This window comes from Cryptomeria japonica, chromosome 6 (genome assembly GCF_030272615.1).
Source record: "Cryptomeria japonica chromosome 6, Sugi_1.0, whole genome shotgun sequence".
Classification (NCBI taxonomy): Eukaryota; Viridiplantae; Streptophyta; class Pinopsida; order Cupressales; family Cupressaceae; genus Cryptomeria; species Cryptomeria japonica.
The window spans coordinates 34,951,807-34,973,727 of NC_081410.1; the positions used below are offsets into that span (position 1 = coordinate 34,951,807).

The 21,921-nt window shown below is 38.3% G+C and overlaps 1 protein-coding gene across 1 annotated transcript in view; it reads left to right on the top strand.

Moving 5' to 3' along the window:
- Positions 1 to 11,962, top strand: part of LOC131069940 (ethylene-responsive transcription factor 1-like) — a 61,389-nt gene extending 49,427 nt beyond the window's left edge. The window contains exon 4 of the mRNA XM_058005486.2: positions 11,810 to 11,962. Coding sequence (XP_057861469.2) covers positions 11,810 to 11,962 — 153 coding nt within the window. The remainder of the gene's footprint in view (positions 1 to 11,809) is intronic.
- The last annotated feature ends 9,959 nt before the right edge of the window (positions 11,963 to 21,921 follow it).

Consider the following 21,921-nt stretch of genomic DNA (forward strand, 5'->3'; position numbering starts at 1 on the left):
AGGGTTTCTCATACAACTTAGCCAATGTCGCCATCAAATCTACAGTCATTTTTACTTTTGTTATATTGAATGCTACAGATGATGCAAGGCACAATCGAATGGATCCCATTGCCTTTCTATCTAAAATGTCCCACTCTTCATCTGACATTGTGGTCGCTTTCTTTGCCTTTCCTTCCAATGGCCGCCACAAATCCTTTTGATACAGGTAATCCTCCATCTGCATTTTCCATAACTGATAATTCTGGTCGTTAAACTTTTCGACCTTCAATTTGGAATCCTCCATTGCTCCCACTCAAATCTGAAAGTCCTGCTAATTTAGAGAAAACCTAGCTCTGATACCAATTGTTAGGGTTTCAAGCAGATCCGAAGCAAATATGAACTAACAATTATATGCAGATTTAAATACAAAAGATAAAGAAATAAAATAGGACACAGATAACACAGAGATTTAACGTGGTTCACCTAGAATGGGTTACATCCACCATACACAGTCGTCCAATCTTTCTTATTATCTAGTAAAAACAGTACATCAACCTTACAATGCCTTAAGCATCCCAGCTGCTTATAACATGCATTTTTAGGGCAACAAACAAAGTTGACCTTTTTAGGGTTTTATTACAATGTTAGTTTTCATCAACAAAAATGGCAAAAAGAAAATTTCTCGGGGGCTCCCGCCCCCGAACCCCCACTTTTCTCGGGGGCTGCTGCCCCCAAACCCCTACTCGGGGCCTGGCCCAACCCCGGACCCCGACGAGGATACGTGTTGAGTGTACAATACTTTGCTGATCAATCACCACATTTCAACACATAGTGATGGTGTATTGTGGAGGATCTTTTGCCTTGTCTTCATGAAAGGTAGGTTTTGTTAACACAATCTGCTAGTTAGTAGGTGTTGGTAGACACATGGGTGGACCTTAGCCATGTATACCTCTATCTTACAACGAGTATCCTGAGAGGTACATCGCTATGCGGGTTGTGACCTGTGCATGCCTTTTTCTACGAGGTACACTACCATGCAGGATATGTCCATTGTGTGTCTTCTCCGCTTGGAGGATTGCCATGGTGCATGACGACGTGATGCAAGGTGATGTTGAGGTGCAAACTGCCATGCCATGTGGATGTGTGACTAGGCTGCACCATATGATGATCTACTGCGACAACTATACGATTGTTCCCTTCATTCTTGTTGGTTGCTAGATGCTAGTCCCAATATTAATGTTATGTGTAGTTGTGATATTGTTATTTATTTCTTTATGGACCAGCAATTTATTCTATTTTGACTTTGAAGGTTTAGCCATGATCTTGCGATCTTTTACTTACTTGATTTGGTGTTGCAAATTCTGGATTATTTTATTGCCTTACTATTGGAATTGATGATTTATTATCTTTATTCATCTGTACTTTGGTGGCTAAACTGGTTTATCCTTATTCTTTTTGTATGTTGGTCTTGTGTTGAAAAGTGAAATTCCTCTCCAAGGACATATGCGATAGTCTTGGTTGAGTGTGTACGAGGAAGTAGATGTAGGGAACCTTGATGATGGGGGTATGTGAGGTTGTGATGCAGCTAGGATCCACTACCTACCTATGTGTGGTGACTATATCTTGGAGGCTAACCACCTTACTCAACAAGGGATGTTCACGAAGTTCTTCTATGGAAGGTAGTACCACTATGGTGTGCCCTAGCACCATCAAGCCCTTGAGTGAGATGTTAGATATTTTTTATCATATTTTTGTTCTGAGATCAGGCATAGAGATGTTGATCGTGCATGTTATCTTTGACCGATCATTAGACATGCTCACATGTGGCCTTTTGAGTTGTGCATTCTAGTTATGTGGATGGTTATAATGTGTAATCATGGAGTAAATTGTGTTAACTTATCACTATGTTATGGGACATAGTCATTGGAAAGGTTTTTATATGCTTGGCAAGTGTAAACAATTGAGTTATATATGTTTCTCTTATTTCATGAAAGTTAACTTGGTTGTAGAATTTGAATTTTGAAGCTAGTTCTATGCGATAAAATTTCATGATGAGAATGGATTGGTAAAAGAAATTGATCATGATGGCACATTTTCTGGTCATATTTGATAGATGAGTATGGTAATTGTTGTTTACCTCTTTTTAATGCAGTAATTTGGTGTGATGAAAAGAAGAAAATTATTGTTTCTCTGCTATGATTGTAGATAGTTCCTAGAATGTTTTAAGGAATGTATAGGATTAGATGTACCTTACCGATGCATAATGCCATTCATAGAGGTTTTAGCAATAATGTTTCATTTATTTGTGAAAAGATTCCTATGTGAAATTTGATATTTCATAAATGAGTTTCAGCGCTGAGGCGTGCAACATACTTTCTGTCTACCCTTATGACTTCCAGGAGTAAGTCAGAATCTAGGGGGGAGAATGTAGTACCCCTGCCCTAATCAATTTCTAATCTCAGTTTGACCTTGGTTAGTTTATCATGTTATAATGTTATAGTCAGATGTTCTGATTATTGTGTGTACTTGTTAATGTGGTTTTCGCACCAATTCGTATTCAAGTTTATTAGTTTTCCTATGTCATGGTATTAATCTCTAGCTAACACTTTCATTAAGCATATATATGTATCCATGTATGACTCTTGGTTGCAAGATATTTCAGGTACAGTGTCGCATGGGTGTGAGGTTCATCTCCGCTTGGATTCGCAGGTTTGAGTGTACCTCTTTGGCCCTTATAAACTAGATTAGGTGGTCGTGAGACCCTCATGTGACCCTAGTCATGCTCAACTGAGCGTCGTCAGTGGTGTGTTAGTATCCCCTTTGGTGGGATATGCAGGTCATATGTCTGTTTGTCTTTCTTGGGTTGTGTGTGGTTAAATTGAGTATTTAATCCTTAGTATTTAATTTCATTAAATGTGCATTTGTGCATTGTAATTAAGGGACTAAATTAAATAAGTTCCCTTTTATGTGATTAATCATTAATTAGAATTGATCAATGCAAGTTGGTAGCAAGTTCAATTAAATGGTTAATTTTAAATGATAAATATTTTCAGTTATGCTTTTTGAAAGGAAAGATTAAATTTATTTGAAATAGATTTAATTTAATCTCTTTGGCATTTTGGAATAGAAAGGTTAAATTCAATTATTTGGGAAAATCAATTTTAATTAAAAAAGCAAGTTTAATATATTTGATATAGTTTGAAAGAATGATTTTGGGATTTTATTTTAATTGAAAATATTTTGCCCTCATTAAATATTTTGAAATATAAATGTTAGTTTTGTTAATATTGAGAAAATTAGAAATTAAATGAGGAAGAGAAAGCATTTTGTTTTTTCTAATTAGAAATTAATTTTTAATTGTGTAAAAGTATTTTTTATTTAAAAATGGGAATTTTGGTCAAAGAACATTTCCCATTTAACCTAGGTTAGGAAAATATTTTTGGGAGGATGAATTTTTGGAAAATATTTACGAGAGAGACATTTTGGAAAATGTTTCTCGGAGAACATTTTTGGAGGAAGAAGGATTTCTGGAGCTTGCAGGTTGGACTTTCCTTCAAATCTCTTTCAAGATTGCTGAATTAGGTAGGTCTCTAGTTTATTTCCTCTTTTCTTTGCGTAAAGAAATTGTTTTTGGATTTTGTTGAAATCTGGTTGTAAAGGTTAAAAATCTTATGTATTTGGGAAAATGAAGGAGTTGTAGTTTAATTTCTGAATTTAAAACCCTCCTTGCTTCCTTTCCAAACCTCTAGATTGCATTTTTGGTTGTTCAAATTGGTTTTCAAAAAAATTAAAAAAATGGGTTTGGTTGTTCTTGATAAATTTTGTTTAAAATCCATTGAATGTTTTCTAGTTAAGTTTAAATTGAAAATTAGTCTGCAGTTTGGCAGATTGGTAGAAACATTGCATGAAAAAGAACTCTTTTGGCCCAAATATGACGTTTGGTTGAAGAAAGATTGCCTATTTTAGTCTAGTTATTCAACAAAATTTTATATTTTTGAAAGTCATGGACATTCTGGAAAGTATATTTAAGTCTTTGGTTGAGACTATGTTAAAAAAAAAAAAAAGGAAAATTGGGTTGTTCTGTTTTAAAACTTATATTTGAAAATAATAATAATAATAATAAACCCTGCCCCCCCCCACATGGGGTGGCTGCTACCCTTTGGTAGCAGTGCTACCCAAGGTAGCGGACTGCTACCAATTGGTAGCAGTGCTACTAAGAGTAGCGATCTGCTACGAATTAGTAGCAATGCTACCAATGGTAGTGTCTGCTGCCAATGTCCCTTGGGAAAACAGACAGGGCCCACATGGGTACCCCAGTATCATTGTTTTTTTTTTTATCGTTGAAAAAAAATATCATAATAATATTAATTATTATTTAAAATAAAGTTTTTGTTTATTATTAATTATTACTTAATATATATTTTATTAATTGAGATATATATATATATATTAATTAATATTTAATTTGAAATTTTATTTTTAATTAATAATTGTATATATTTTATTAATCACGGATTAATAGGTATATATTAATTAATTAATATTTAATTCTGGTATTTTTTAATATGTACGCAAGGAAATAATTTGTTAATTTGGGAATGAATTATCCATATTTGGTTTCTTTAAATATATATTTCCTTGATCTGAAAAGTGTAGCTTGGTTCTGGAAAAGATGAATTTGGGTAAATTATTTTCACACCAGTATGAGAATGATGTTTTATTTGAAGAATAAATATCATATTTAGTTGGTTAATGTTTATTTAATTTTATTCATGTGAATTTGGTTTAAAAACTCATGATTATGTATTTATGTTATGTTTGATGCAAACAAACTTAGTGAGTTAGAAAACCATGAATGATTTGTACCTAGATGAGGTAGACAAACTGCAATCAAACTTAGATCATTCAGAAAATTGGATCGATTTTTTTTTTAAGTTTAAATTAATATGGAAAAAGATTATTTTTTCCGGTTATTGCCTATGCATGTTTAAATTTATGTATTCACATTTGCTTAAGAAGTGGCAAGTCTTTGATTTTGTTTGTTGGACCCTGACGTAAGATTTAAGTGGGTACCTATTTCTATCCTCGATCCCAAGTTTGACTGCTTTCTTGTGATGGCATTGTAACCGGTCTTGTCCTTTATGTTGGTGTTGAATGTTGATTTGTTGTTGACCATAGTTGGTCAGGTCTCTAGATAGAGTATCATTTGTCAGTGTACCTCATATGAAGTCTTGTTTGACCAGGTGGGTATTATCTCCATTTTGAACTCTGTTTGCTTGACCTTGTGTATTCTTTGATTTAGGAGTTCGTTGAGTATGGTCTAGGGTCATAGGAGAAAGTGGCTTTCAATTGAGCATCATGCCCAAAGTGGCTACTGGGAATCCCATCGAAAGTGTGTCCAAATAACTAATAATCTAATAGCATATTAGAGAGTTAGTTAATGAATCACTAAGTAAGATAATTGTGCCTCATGTATGTGATGAGTGCTAGTACAAACTCAACATGCAGTGAGAAATCTTGACATGGCAAACTATCAATCTTTTCTTCACGAAAGGTTGTGTTGGGTCCACATAAGGCTTGGATGGGTTGGTGGTTCGGATTAGGTTTCTAGGGTAACCCAGTGGATAGGGCCAAAACCTATGAAGACCTGCCATGGTAACCATACCAAGTTATGTGATGACACTTGTCCCTTATGTTCGCTAGTGTGTTGAATTGTTGTCTTTGATATGAGCATTGGTGCGGAGTTGTCCTCATGTTTAAGCCCTCGTGGGAACCTGATATCATGTTAGACATTAGGTTCTGAAGATTTAGCTTCATTGATGCTCCATTTGATCTTTTGTAATTACTTCTTATTATGTTCAGTTGGATCCTTTCCTTTTGAGGGATCATTCATTTATTTATTTGACCAATGGGGTTGTACGTATTATTGGTTATGTTCGCCTTTATGGTAGGATTGCAAATGATGTGACCTTATGTATTCTTCACTATTATTCAATTATCAGAGGGGTCTTGTAGTTGAGCAGACCCAGAGATGTAGCACATGAAGGGTGAACTCCGAGATCATTTCGGTGTTATGTGATGGTTATGTTCGTATGTTTCCTTTTTAATTTAGCATGTATGGATGGCATTATGTTAGAACTTAAAATGTGGATTAGATGAAGTTAATCTTAAATGCATATATATATTCATCTTATTTAAATGCAGTCATTTGGATCATGAGAGAATGTAGATTTGATTAATCGAATGTAATCAATTGTTGACAATGAAATTAAAGTATGCATGGAAATTATTTATTAGTTTATGATGAAATTTATGTATGTTATGAAATTAGATGCATGGCATATATATGTAATGTAAGATTGTACGTAATGCTTGGCTAAAATTTATTGGATGAACCTTAGTCATGTTATCTATACAGTTAACCTCTATGGAAGAACCTCGTCATGTTATCTATAATTTTAATTCACTAAACGAATTATATCCTTGTTTAAAGGTAATATCTTGTGATTAAGTTAATCAACTTAATTGGATTAATTAGCATGAGTTGAGTTAAGTGTTTAATTAAGTAATCACGTTGGAAACTCTTTAGGTGTTATTTGAAGTCTTCCGTTGTGTAATATGAACTTTGATATCTCATTGTATCATTGCGTTGTGTTTAAAATCTTTAAAACAAAATTGTTTGCACTCTATTCTTGTGTTTTAGCTTAATCCCTTTGGGGTTTCTTGGCGGGTCATTAGAAAATGGACACTTAGACTAGTACAAGGCTAGATTGGTAGCTAAGGGATACTCCTAGAGAGAGAGAGTTGATTTTGGTGAAATTTTCTCTCTTGTTGCAAAACTAACAAATATTAGTTTCCTATTTTTTATTCCTACTACTTGTGATTTTGAAATAGAGATTATTGAAAACATGTTGACAACATACAATACAATGATTGGTATTTTATCATGAATGGTAATTGAAAACTATAATTACAAGTTGGAGAATGTTAGGACAAGATCAAAATAACCTTGCAATCCTAAGCCATTCATATGTTTTGACATGTTCTTTGGAAAGTGTACCCTAGGAGATGTGAGAAAAATATTAAATATTTGTATTGTATGGCTATTTTCAATTGAATCTTCAAGAGGTTATAAATATAAATTATCAAAATGGATAAAATAAACTCCTTCCCATGTCCATAATGAGACATGAAGAGTTGCACATAAGGAGATCAAGGTTGGAAAGATAAAACGTGTCCATTTAAGGTTTTGAATATTCATCATAGGCTTCAAAGCACTCAGAATCTGTAAAGACTAAGTGGGTTTGTGTTTGGCACCCATGAGGAGTCACTTTAAGAGTTATTTATTATTTATTATTTCTATTGCCTATTGATCCTCCAAGGTATGGATTTTTGCAAGTGGTTTTGGCACCTTATTTGGGTAAAATAGTAATGCTTTTTTTGTTTCCCATTTGGCTATAAATTAGAGTCAAGGCATAGTTATTTAATCATTTATTGGTCATTGTTTCCAAGTAGTCCCAGGATCCTTTGTATAAGTATAGTGAAGTGTAATATTTTGGTATTCTATCTTTTGGAGAATAATTATATACTTTCCCTCATTCTCTCGTGGATTTTTTTCCCAAAAGAATTTCTCCACATAAATCTAGAGTATCTTTTGGTATGGTTGTTTCTATATTTATGTTGAATGGTGTAATAAAATGTCAATTTCAGATTTAATTTTAGATTTGGTAATCTTCTCATATTTGTAGTCACATAAGAAAGTTTATATTGCAAGCTTTCTTCAACTTGTTTCCCAACAATAATAACTACTATTAATTAGAAAATATGAAATCAATGATCCACTATAATATATAATATAGTGTCTTTTTCATATGAATAGTAAGACTATTAGTTCATGACATAAGATAAAAATATTATTTATCAATACCACTACAATTAGAAGAGTAAAGCACAACAAGTTAATCTAGTTTTATATGTTCTTTTACATTCAAGTAGAAGGAATTAAGATAGGTTCCTTATAGGCAACCAAAATTGTCAATAGATAAAAATAATCATACTATCTTAACAAGATAGTTATTTATAACACATAATCTATTGGAATAAAAGCACAAGGATAAGTTACATCTCACCATTATGATCAAAGTATGTGCATCTTCCTAACTTCCTTATACGAATATTTTACATAAGGGAAGAAAATTTCCTAATTAGAATAAGAAGGAATATTTACACTTGTATATGGTGAAAATGGATAACAATAATAATGATATGGAAAGGCTAAATGAATTCAACCACAAAACCCTAGCCTAACAATCAACAAACATCCACCATAACATATGAAGATTACCTAAGACAATGCAAATCAAATGAAATCACAAAGATTATACCATCACATGTCCAATAGGGTTTTGATCTCCATTCTTCCTATCTCCATTGATCTTGCTTGATATATTTGCTCTCAGATTTTATAGAGCTCAACAAAGAACGGAATGTGGTTGCAAGTAGGATCGTAGTGTAGTCAATTGCATAAATTGATTCATTAGGGTTTGATAATGAAGGAAGCATCTCCTTATATAGAAGACACTATATGAAATGGAGGGATAAGATTCAAAGGTGTAAAAGGAGGTCGGCTATGATTAGAGGGTAGGTAAAAGAAATAATAAAATAATGAAAGGGGTAGGTAGTGTATGAATTAAGAGATGAATGACATGTGTCATGGGTAGAAAAGGTTAATGAATTAATTAAATAAATAAAGATTTATTTAATTAATAGAAGGAGTGGGATCAATTAAATAAATAAGATATTTATTTAATTTAGGAAAAGGATAATTTAAATAAATAAATGTATTTATTTAAATGAGAAATAAGGCTAGAAGAGGATAAATGAATTAATTAAATAAATAAAGATTTATTTAATTAATAGAAGAATTAGGCTAAAGTAATTAAATAAATAAAATATTTATTTAATTAGTCATGACAATTTTGGGTGTCTACATTTTGCCCCTCTTTGAGACAATGCGGCTTGTCGCGTTGTTTCAAAGAAGATAAGATGAACTGATACAGAGTTGCCCCAGGATGGGAATGATATGCCCCCTTGAGAGATTGGATGAAAATGTCTGAAAAGATTGCAGACAATCTCTCGATAAGAAAGAAAGGCTAGAAAATAATGACCGGATAAAGTGACAGAGTCACAAGATAAAGAAGACTGACTCGGGAAACGAAGGCGAGGGCTAGGGTAGGCTATAAGATAGACCACGGGGGGGAAAATACATCCTCATTGTCATCTACACATCCACGAGAGCATATTGCAGAGCGAAAATAGAGCAGCAGCAGTCAACAGCGATGGCTTTCATTCATAGATTCGACCGCATTTGCCGATTCCAGAGGCCAGCAGAGGCAGGAGAGCCGGTAAGTACCACCAAATCTACTTGTACTTTGAAGCATTTAATTTTATCATTAATGCATGGTAGGTAGAGCAATAAATGTGCTTAGACTAGGGTCCAAAAAGTGTCAAAAAACGTCCAGGCGTGTCTGCGTTGGTGCCAGGCACGTCTGTGCTCGTGAGGCGCGTCTGCGTTTGAACCTGCGTCTGTGTCAAATGCTGTCGCGTTTGTGATGGTCAGTCACATTTGTGCCAAGAAGGCACGTCTATGTCGCCCAGGCGCGTCTGTGCAAAGCATAGGCACGTCTGTGTTTGTCAGGCGCGTATGTACAGTCTTCAAGCGCATTTATGTCAGGTAAGCGCATTTGTGTTTTAAAAATGTGAAGTTGTGTCTTCGAGGTCAAATCAGTAGTTCTGTGATGAACATACGCTGTCGAGTGGATAAGCTACTGAGAGGATACACTCAAGCAGGTCCTCTAGGGAAGACTAGGATAACAAATAGGGCTAGGATTGACAATTCTGTGATAGAACATATGTTGCCAATTAGGAAACTACTCAAGAGGATTCACTCAAGCATAGGCCCTAGGATAAGATAGATCAGGGCACTTTGTGATGAACAGTGAGTACCAAGATATAGTACTTTGTGATGAATAGGGAGTACTAAAATATGAGCAGCACTTTGTGATGAACAGTGAGTGAAAATGTGAGCAGCACTTTGTGATGAACAGTGAGTGCAAATGTGAGCAGCACTTTGTGATGAACAGGGAGTGCCAAACACGTAGTACTTTGTGCTGAACAGGGAGTACCACTAGGATAGAAGCAACACTTTGTGATGAACAGTGAGTGTCACTAGGACTGAGATGATTGATTTGCTTGAGTGTAGGAGTATTTGCCTATGTTAGAGTCACGGGAGAGATTCCCGTTGATGCAAAGGTTGCGACCTAAGTTGACAGCCGAGGACTGAGCTGCGATTGAGGCTATGGGATCGAGACATATTCTGTATGTGCTTGAGTTTCGGGTGAACATGGGACTATTGACTACGCTGGTGAAGAGATGGCACTCTGAGACCTATACTTTTCATTTGCCGATGGGTGAGATGACAGTCACCCTTGAGGATGTATATAGGATACTGAGGATATTGATCGATGGAGAGCTGATCCCATACGATCGAGATGGAGACAGGGAGGCCCTAAGACGAGTATTCTAGGACCCAGGACTAGAGATGAGGGTAGGACACATCGCGTGGGACACTATGATAGCCACAGGGCTAGCACTGCCAGCAGTGGTAGGAGGAGTGATCAGTGGGTTCCTGTGTCTAGATAGGGCAACACAAGGGTTGGCTGTGGGTTGGGGAGGAGCACTAGAGACACTGGTGACGCAACACACCAGATATTCTTGGGGACCATGTGTGCTGGCACACCTCTATTATGAGCTGCATCAGTTCGTGCACCACGGATCAGTGGGATTGGGCTGTGGGGTGACATTGCTGCAGGTATGGGCTTATGAGCATCTGCCAGTGACGAGGCTGATACACTTCAGAGGTAGGGGACATGGATGCAACTTTGTGCACTTATATGATATGATCACGTTGCAGCCACGGATTGGTAGGTTGGAGCATTGGCGGTGGGTGATAGATGATACTGACATGGTCATATGGAGACCATATCTGGGATGTGAGCAGTGGGAGGAGGATGCAGTTGAGCTTCCCTACACCTTCCAGAGTAGGTACTTGATTGGGTGGACGCCCTATGTGCTGGAGAGGCAGCTAGTGGACAGGGTTGGCCGATAGTTTGGTAGGATTCAGAGGATGCCACGGAGCTCAGGCATGTATGCACGGACTGTCAGAGATCAGGCATAGTTTGGGCCCTTGCTGTCATATGATCAGGCAGTTACACAGCTGGTAGAGATGATGCCCCTACCCTGGGACATGTGGCTAGAGATTGAGGATGCCGGCATGGATGCTGAGTACACAGCATACTGGGCAGAGCATCCCTTCCCACGGTTGACGGATCTGGGAGAGCCATTGGATGGAGATGCGGGTGGAGAGGATGATGATGGTGGAGGTGATGGGGGCAGAGGCCGACGGAGGAGGAGGGGAGCAGTTGGAGAGAGGAGGGTTGCACCTTAGAGGGAGGGTGGTGAGGAGAGACAAGCTCGGGTGGTGAGGGGTCGCGGTGGATTGCCTCTATAGGTGCCAGCAGCACAGGGTCCTAGACAGGTACCGGTACAGGGATAGGGACAGATACAGGGATAGGTACCAGTACAGGTACAGGGGCAGGTACCCGTACAGGGGGAGCCATAGGTAGAGGCAGAGGGGGCTGACCCAAAGGAGGATGAGCTGATAGAGCTGAGGGAGATCTGCCAGGGCTAGGCAGATGAGATCCACGAGTTGGAGAGGGAGAGGGATTGGCTCAGGAGGAGGCTTAGAGATACTGAGCGGGAGTGTGATTAGGTTATTCAGCGTTATACAGAGGCTGAGATAGCGCTGAGGGCGGGGAGACAGGCATTAGAGGACACAGGGGTAGGAAATGCTTATGTCCTGCGAGCAGGGGAGGAGATTACCTACTGGCGAGATCTCTACTATGGTGCGGTGCCAGCAGATTAGTGGGCGAGGAGCTTCCATAGACCATCACGTACAGCGACAGCTACGGGAGGGAGCTAGAGGAGACAGGCATCGAGTGGTGGGGTTATGGGTCCTCCACCACCACCAGATAGAGGGGACAGGCGGGATGATCCTGGGGCGGTCCTTCAGGGGCTCATATTCTATCGAGGCCAGGCGGCTCCGAGGGAGGGAGTTCATCATAGCCTTAGAGGGCTCCCTATGTATCAGTTTTGTACCATTTTTGTATGATGATGTAGACACCTTCGGGTGATTGTAGCCATATGATTTTGACATCATTGTATCATGACACTTTATGATTATATATATGAGATGATTCATCTTTGCGGCAGCTATATGCATGTGTTCCTATGTGATTAGATGCTCTTATGTGATGTTTTTTTTATGCTATGGATGCCAATATTTATATGATGAAATGCAATGTTTTTGTTCTTTTATGTTTTATATGTGTATGCATGATGCAAATATGAATGTATGTAATGCAAATGAATATGATAATGCAAATGTAAATTGTGCTAACAGGTGTTGTGTTCAGGATGTGATGCAGTTGTGATATCTATATGTATGTATGAAATGCTTATATGTGGTAATGTAGGTGCAACTACATGAAATGCAAATGTTTTTGGTGTGTCATTATACTCAGTCATGTGATAGCAGGCTATGCGGACTCGAGAAGGATGATGGAAGTCAATCAAGAAAGGGGGATGGAAGACAAAATATATGAAAGTGAAAGAGCTTCTTGTGCGTTATCATCATTGAGCTTTATTATGGCAAGTAGGTTATGACAATCGAAGCATATGTTCGACCCAGAAAGTCATTGTACCTGTTTGCATGGAGATAAGACAGTCACAAACAAGGAATGCCCCAGTTCACACTAGACTCACAGTGTCCTCATATCCTTGGACAAGTCATAGCATTACTAAAAGACAATCCACAGATAGCAAAATAAAAATAGGTGACGATACCCCATCCTCGCCTTTCTAGTCAAAGACATCCCGGAGATAGAATCTCTAGTCAAAGACATCCCGTAAAAGCTAAAAGACATGTCACCAAAAAAAAGATGAAATCAAAAGAAAACCAAGACTCGACACCAACATCCACTGTAGTCCTCAAGTTTAGTGTCTCTTGTCACTTGTATAAGTCTTATTTGATTGTGGTCACAATGTTTACTTTCACAGAAAGGATAGATAGCACTAAACCATAATGTTGTCTGAGTCTGTTGAAAGATTTGATTTGTTGAAGCCCATTGTTGCTGCTATGTCTCATCTGAAACTAACTGAATCCATGAAACTAATACTTTATTGTGGATTTGTGAAGCAAATGTTGCTTTATTGCGGATTGTGCGTGGATAGATTGAAGGAAGTTGAAAGAAACTGTACTCCTCGAAACATGTGATGTTCTCAGTTCCACACCCATCACTAGACGTAGGATTTGCCTTAGCCACATATAGGATCTGATTTATTATGGATGGAAAGGGAGGTGAAAAGGGAGGTTTATTATGAATGGCTAACCAATCTTGGGTAGATCAATAACAAGCCATGATGGGAATGGGTAAGTTTATTATGAATGAATAGGTTGTGAGTGTGTGCAAAGTGAAAGGATGAAAGTGAATCCTAAAGGAGGGAGGAGCAATGTCTCTACACATGGTGTTGGTGACCCAATTTTCACCATGGTACTTGCCCAGGGCGCCACCGAAGTGGTTTTCACCGTTGGACGAAATTATTTCTCTTTACTTTTTTTGATTTTTTTATTTATTTTTTTTGTTTTATAATTTTTTTGTATTTTTGAATTAGGATATTCCGAAGAGCTATGTGTAGAACCTGCAAAGGTGCATGCTGTTGATAGGATCCTCCAAAGGTTCACCTTCTGTAGTTGAGAGCTGATATGCACCAGATCCATATGCTGCTTTAATAATGTAGGGACCAAGCCAGTTTGGTTCGAACTTGCCCTTCTTCTCTCTGTCTTGTTGATTTTTAGGATTTTCTCTGAGAACTAATTCCCCTACCTCAAATGTGTGAGGCTTGACCTTGTGATTGTAGCTGCGACTCATTCGTTGTTGGTAAGCCTTGAGATGACTAAAAGCAGTTTGTCATCGTTCATCCAGTAGTTCCAGTTCTTGTAAGCGAGAGACCCTATAGTCTTCATCACTGATGATGTTTTGCAAAGAAACCCATAAAGAGGGTAGCTCGACCTCAATAGGCAAGATGGCTTCAGTACCATAGACAAGTGAACAGGGTGTAGCTCCTATAGGTATGTGGACACTTGTGCGGTAGGCCCAAAGTGCAGGATTAAGTTGGATATGCCAATTACGACCAGCATCGTCGACTGTCTTCTTAAGGATTTTAAGGATTGTTTTATTAGACGCCTCAGCTTGGCCATTACCTTTGGGGTAATATGGTGTGGAGAAATGGTGGGAGATATGGAAGCGGTCATAGAGTTCACGAACATCCTAATTTTTTAAGGGACGCTCGTTATCAGTGATAATGGAAATAGGAATACCGTATCGGCAAATGATATAGTTAAGGATGAATGTAGCAATCTGTTTTCCAGTAACTTGTGTGAGAGGCACGACTTCAATCCATTTTGTAAAATACTATGTGGCAATGATAATGAATTTATGACCATTGGAAGAAGGAGGGTGAATCTTGCCTATGAGATCGAGTCCCCATTGACAAAAGGGCCAAGGAGACGCAATTGGTTGAAGTTCTTGTGCTAGCGCATGTATGAAGTCTCCATGAATTTGACATTGCTTACATTTCTTGACAAACTGATATGAGTCTTTTTCCATATTGGGCCAGTAATATCCAGTCTTGATGAGTTTCTTGGCCAAGGTAGGACCACTAGCATGCGGACCACATATCCCTTCATGTACTTCACATAACACAATCTGAGCTTCGTCGCTTTCTAAACATCTAAGAAGAGTGCCATCTAGAACTCATCGGTATAGGATATTAGCTAAAATGACATATCGAGAGGATTGGCGAATGAAAGTGTGACTTTGGTTATTTGATAGATCAGGAGGTAAAGTATTGTCATGTAGGTATGTGAAAATGGAACCATATAACTGGGATTTCGGGACCAACAACGCATATTGTCTCAGTAGGCATGATCTCATATGAAGGGACCAAAAGGTTATCCACCAAGAACTCATAGCGGGTCTCATTTGGAGGTAGATCAATCATTGAAGCAATTGTAGCCATGGTATCTAGGCATGATTCTGCTCTCTTGGTATCTGCTCAAAGTCTATCTTTGTAAAGTGTTGTTTCAGGTCATCCACCATTTGTTTATAAGGCATTAATTTTTCATCTTTTGTTTGGTAATCATCAGTTTCTTGACGGATGACAAGTTGGGAGTCCCCCAAAACACGAAGTTCCTGGATCTTCCATTGAACTGCAATTCGTAATATTGTTGTTAATGCCTCATATTCCGCTATATTGTTAGTGCAAGGAAATGATAAGCGGTATGATTTTGGTATAGAATCCCCTTGAGGAGTTATAAAGAGGATGCCAGCTCTTGTGCCATGCTGTGTGTATGAGCCGTCGAAGTACAGTTGCCATGGCTTTGCATGTGACATTGTCAAAATGGATTCATTTGGAAATTCTGAATTTAGAGGAACATCATCCATCATGGGAGCATCTGCTAATTCATCTACGATGGCTTGTCCTTTTATTACTTTTCTGTCCACATACTCGATGTCAAATTCACTCAGGATCATTACCCATTTGGCCAATCGCCCAGTAAGTGTTTCCTTATTGAGAAGGTATTTCAGTGGGTCTATCCTTGCAACTAACTTAGTCTTATGAGTAAGCATGTAATGTTGTAATTTTTGTGAAGCAAAGACCACAGCAAGACATGCACACTCAATTGGTGTGTAGTTTAGCTCATATCCCACCAATGTGCGACTGATATAATATACTGCTTTTTCCTTGCCCTCTGCAATTTCTTGCACTAAGAGTGCCCCCAATGCTATTTGAGTAGCTGAAATGTATAATAACAGTGGTTGATCTAGAACTGGTGGCATCAGAACTGGTGGATTTAGAAGATAATCTTTGAGCATCTAGAAATCCTGTTGACAGTTATCATCCCATTTGAATTTGATGCTTTTATGTAGTAGGTGCTGAAAAGGATTACACTTATCTACCAGTTGTGCAATGAATCTTCGGATGGACTGGAGTCTGCCTTGTAAGGATCGAAGTTGACTGATATTTCTTGGTAATTGCATTTCCAAGATGGCCTTGACTTTTGCTGGATCAGCTTCAATTCCCCTTTTGGATACAATGAATCCTAGGAGCTTCCCAGAGGTTACTCCAAAGACACATTTCTTGGGGTTTAATCTTACTTTGTTTTTTTTCAACCGATCAAAGACGACTAAAAGCATGTCCAAATGTGTATTTCTGTCTATTGATTTTCCCAAGAGGTCATCAACATAATCTTCCACGGTTACATGCATGAGATCATGAAAGATAGTAGTCATGGCTCTTTGATATGTCGCACCTGCATTCTTTAGCCCAAAAGGCATGACATTTCAGCAGAAAGTTCCCCACGGACAAGTAAATGATGTTTTATGTTGATCCTCGGGTGCGATTCTTATTTGATTATAACCAGAGAATCCATCCATCAATGATAACATTTCATGACCTGCTGTGAGATCAACAATCAAGTCAATATTTGGTAATGGGAAGTCATCCTTTGGACAAGCTTTGTTGATGTCTCTGAAATCTGTGCAAATTCTGATGTTGTGATCTGGTTTACTGACAGGTACTAAGTTGGAGATCCATTCAGGATAATCGATTGGGCATATGAATCCAACATCCAATAACTTCTCAAGTTCTGCTTTGACTAGTAATGCCACTTGTGGATGCATTTTTCTTAATTTTTGTTTTACTGGTTTTGCCCCCAGTTTAACTATCAAATGATGCATTACCAAATCCAGATCCAATCCAGGCATATCAGCATATGACCAGGCAAAGTTGATTTGTCGTTCTTTGAAGAAACTTATGAATTTTGACCTTTCGGACTCTGTCAATGATTGAGCTAGGAATATGTTGTGTGGAACCTCTTCTGTACCAATGTTTGTTTTGATAGTCTCCTCTACCAACATGGATGACTTTTCCTCATATGATGCTAGGAGAATGTCGAGCCTTCCATCTTCGGGTGCCTCGGAGAGGCTTTCGCCCTCAGATACGTCCTTTCTTTTTACTTTTTTGGGGTCAGACAGCGCCACAGTGTGGTTTTTGCCATAAGACCCTTGGTTTGTTCTTATTTTCATATGTTTGCGACTGGAAGGTCTGACACCCTCACCAAAATATGCCACGCTATTGAGTTCTATAGTGTATCCCGCTTTATGGTCCCCATGAGGAAGATCATCTCATATGCCCAGATAGTCAATAAAAGCTTCATCATTTTGGAATGTGTCAAACTGTGCAGGTCCTTCATGATCCGAGTCAATGAGTTGGTGGTGAATAAGGGGAAGGTTGTTAATGTCTTCGAAGTTAGCAGAGCTAAGAGTAAAGATGTAGTTATATTCGGGTATGTCAAGGTAATTATCGAGGTCATCGATGGCACTCTCCTCATCAGTCTCGATCGTGAGCGAATCCAAATTATCATCACTAGTAGTGCATTCTGGGACAGGTGTTCTCATCCTATGTGATTTCAACCTAGAACCTTGAGACAAGGACTGTGTAGACTCCTCATGGGTCATTTCTTGACCAACTCTGAACTTGTTATAAAATTCCTCTTCTTCTATGGGTTCATCTGGCTCTCTGAATATTTCGGTGAGCTCATAGTCACTGGAAGACTTTTTTGAACCCCATTCCCATTCATTAGAATCTGTGGAATAGCGATCCTCTTGTTGCATTTTGGCAGCTTTGATTTGCAAGGCTTCTTCTGTCCTTTAGGTGTGGACCTTAGGAGTTAAGAAACCAAGTCCTTTCGAGCGTTCCTTCTTGAAAGTCAATTCAGGTTGTAAAGGTTCAATGATGCCTTCCTTTCGTAACCCCAAAGGGCTTTTTCCATCATACCTGAATTTTTGTAGAATTTTGAAGCCTTTGTCGTATTTCTCACATGGTAGATTGATGTGATCTTGTGTTTCCTCTTCATTGTCTCTGAAAAGCATTTGGTATAAATCTTCCTCTTCTAGTTCACCCCATCTTTGAAAGGTAGTAGGGTCCCATTTGAGCATCATGATGGATATTTGCTTGTTAGGATGTGGTCTTCCATATTCTTTTGGGGAACTCATGACTTGTCGTAAGTACATGGTCTGATTTAAAGTATATTCCCCCATGCCCTTGTCTTGAAACTTGCCTTTAAGCTCACCTTGTTTTGATGTCGAAGGTTTTAATGACTCAAGATCAATGTATGCCGAGGAAGGAACAACCTCACGATTACTGGGAATGATGGTCTCAGTCTTTGATTTCAGGTTATTGCAGTATATGAATGGATTTGGATCCCCGTTAATTGTTACTTCCATGCCATTATGAGGAAACTTAATGCATTGGTGATATGTGGATGGGACTGCCCTCATTTCATGGATCCAAGGGCATCCTAGCAATATGTTATAAGTGAGATTTAAATCCAGAACTTGACAAACCACATCCTTTGTAACTGGCCCAACTCTGAGAGGTAAGGTAACTGTGCCCTTGGATGAACGCTCTTCATCATCATATGCCTTGATGGTGATTTTGTTTGTAGAATTCACAACTTTATCAGAATATCCCAATTGTGTAATAGTGCTTAATGTGCAAATGTTTAGACCTACTTCTCCATCTATCAGGACTCTTTTTATTCGATGTTTGTGTATGAAGGCTTCAATATGTAGTGGTGCATTATGTGGCTGACTTACAGAGGCGTCATCAGCTTCTATGAAGGTAAGGGAGTGTGGAATCGAAAGGTATCCCACCATGGCTTGAAACTGGTCCACGTTCAGATCAGTAGGAACGGCAGTGTCTCTCAAGATTTTGTCAAGAATGGATTTATGTGCGGGAGATATGCATAATAACTCAAGGATGGAGATGAGCGCGGGTGTCTTCCCTAGTTGTTCTACAAGGTCATACTCAGGTTTGGTCGATGAAGAAGCGGTGTTTTTAGTTGGAGCACCTTGCGAAGTGATTTTACCTCGACGAGTTGTGACATTACATTCAGAGGTAGGTTCAGAAGAAGATCCAACACCTTTTAGGACAATCCTGGGTCTCTGAGTAGAATTCTCAGACTCTTTGTCCTTGATGATAATGGTAGAGACATAATTGTCCATTGAAATGTGATTGATAGTTGAATCATAGTTGTAAGATGCTCTGGTATAGTTGGTTTGATCCTCTGTGGCTTTAGCTTTTCCCTTGTCATGTTTTAGGAATGGTTCCTTAAACATCTCATGTTCTTGATTAGATGAATGTCCCTCAATCTCAATGTCACCTCTATCAATGAGATCTTGTATGATGTTCTTCAGTCGATGACAATTTCCTGTCTTATGACCCTTGCTCTTATGAAATTCACAATACTCATCATCATTCCACCAATTTGGTTTAACCTTTGGTTCATATGGAGGAAAATCTAGAACTGTGATTACCTTGTTTGCCACAAGCTTCTTGAAAACTAACTCAAGTGGTTCTCCCAATGGAGTGTACTTCCTTCGTGATCTGGAAGTTGTTTGAGTATTCACTTGATTGTTTGTAGAACTTGATCCCAAAAAGATGAATTTGGGTCGCACTGTGTTGGCATCAATAACACCATCATTGACTGTGTTCTTGTTTTTAATCCAAAATCTTGGCTTGTCTTTTCCTTTAAAGTCATCTTTGTTTTCCTTGAATATCTTGATGACTCCTTGTTCAATTAGGACCTTTTTTTGTCGCTAATCCTTTTTCAATAACATCCTTGAAGGTGGACAAACAAGCTTTTCTTAGATCATAGCCAATGTCTTTGTTAACATTCTGGGTGAACATTTCTACCATTTGTTTTTGTGGAATTTCACAAGAGCATCTACTAGCTAGATTTCTCTATCTTTGTAAAAATGATGCAAAAGACTCTCCCTCTTTTTGCTTGGTGTTGCACAAAGTAGTGACTGATATGTCTGTCTCTATATTGTAGGAGAAATGTTGAATAAATGCCTCTGCTAAGTCACCCCATGACTTAATACCAGGTGGAAGTTGGGAGAACCATTCCATAGCTTGATCACCTAAGCTCTGTGGGAATAATCTTATCAAATATGTCTCTTTTGCTGCTATCTCAATGCAAGCTATGAAAAATTATCTTATGTGTGCCTTAGGATCCCCATTTCCTCTATACTTACCAAATTTAGGCATCACAAAGTGTGTAGGAAAGGAGGCATTGGAATGCTCTTGTCAAATGGATAAGGACATATGTCTCTCATTGTGTATGTTGGCTTTGGTGTATTTATGTCTTCCATTTTCTTTTGTGAGTCCCTGATTTGTTGTTCCAAATTGCTCTTAGGTGGAGATCGACTTCTTGGACCATACCCCATGCTTGAGGCACCAATTGGAGGAGGAGCATGTTGCATATATGGATGATATTGATCATACACATGTTCATATGGAGGAGGTCTATAATAATGTTGCGTATATGGACCACTTGGTATAGATTCATGTTGAGGAACACCATATCTATTTTGTGCATGTATACCATACTCTACAGGCATGTCATGTTCTAATGTGTTGCCCCCAAATTTGACACGGGGTTTCCTTGTGTCCAAATTTTGAGCATGCCTTTGAATATCCAATTGCTTTGGTGGTTGATCCTTAGCATTGATATGGGATTGAGCATGTTTCTCTGCATAAGACTTTCATAATGGTCTGCGAAGGTGGGTATCATATGCTTGACCATGTGTCTCTGGGACCTCTGGTTTTTGAAGCAAAGCTGATGGTGATTCAGGTACCATATGTGGTCCTCTATTTCCTCCACTATTAGGTCTCCTTTGATCCATGTTGGAGTGAGTTTGTTGCAAAGGTTGATTTTCCATTATTTGAGACATGTCAAAATCATGAGGTATCTTGGCTCCACTTTGTGCCATCATTTGTAAGAAATATTGTCTATCCCTCCTCATTATTTCCTCAACCAATTGATTGAAATGGGGATTCATAATGGATTCTTCCACATCTGCTGAATGTACTAAAAAGTTGTCCATATTGTCATTATGTGTAGCATTGTTGTTTGAAGTGTCCATGTTCTCAACATTTGGAATGTTTCTATAGACATCCATGTCAGGTAATGTAGTATGATCAGAATTGAAAAAGATATCATTGTCATACTCATAAGAACTCATGTTTGCGGACTCTTGAGCCTCTTTAGTTTCTCTCCTAGATTTTTGAAGACGGGTTTCAACCATGAACTAGGTATTGACCGAGATGTGTGAGACTAGATGAAAAATGGAAAAAGTATGGAAGACCAAGAGTTGGATGAAATGTAAATGAATCTGAGGTGTACTTGCAATGTCCAAAGAGTAAGACCAAGTATGTATGTAGTAGAGTAGGTGTGACTTCCAAAGAGAGGATAGTTTCTCTTGATGAGGTAAGTTGACCTTGACTCTAAGTAAGACCAAATGAGACCCAAAGGTAAGAAACCTTGATGAGGGACCACTTAGCAAAATGTTGTTGTATGTAGTATGTTGACAAAGTATGATGAGGACAAGCAAGTGACCTTTTGACTCAAGTTTAGACAAATGTGAATGTAATGTAAGGTGTGAAGCAATGATGGACTTTGTGAGACCCAAAGACAGGTTGAATGTTAGATGAAATCCTGGAGAAATGACCTAGGAAGCTCAAGAATTCTGAAACTGACTGTGTTTGTTTGCTGGACTGTAACAGTATTTCAATTGTGAACATAGACACGCTTGTATACTTCACAGATGCGGTTTCCTAACGCAGACGCGGCTCTGTTTAACACAGACGCGTTTCTGAGATTTTTTGCAAAGTGTAATGTTGATTTTGTAAACACAG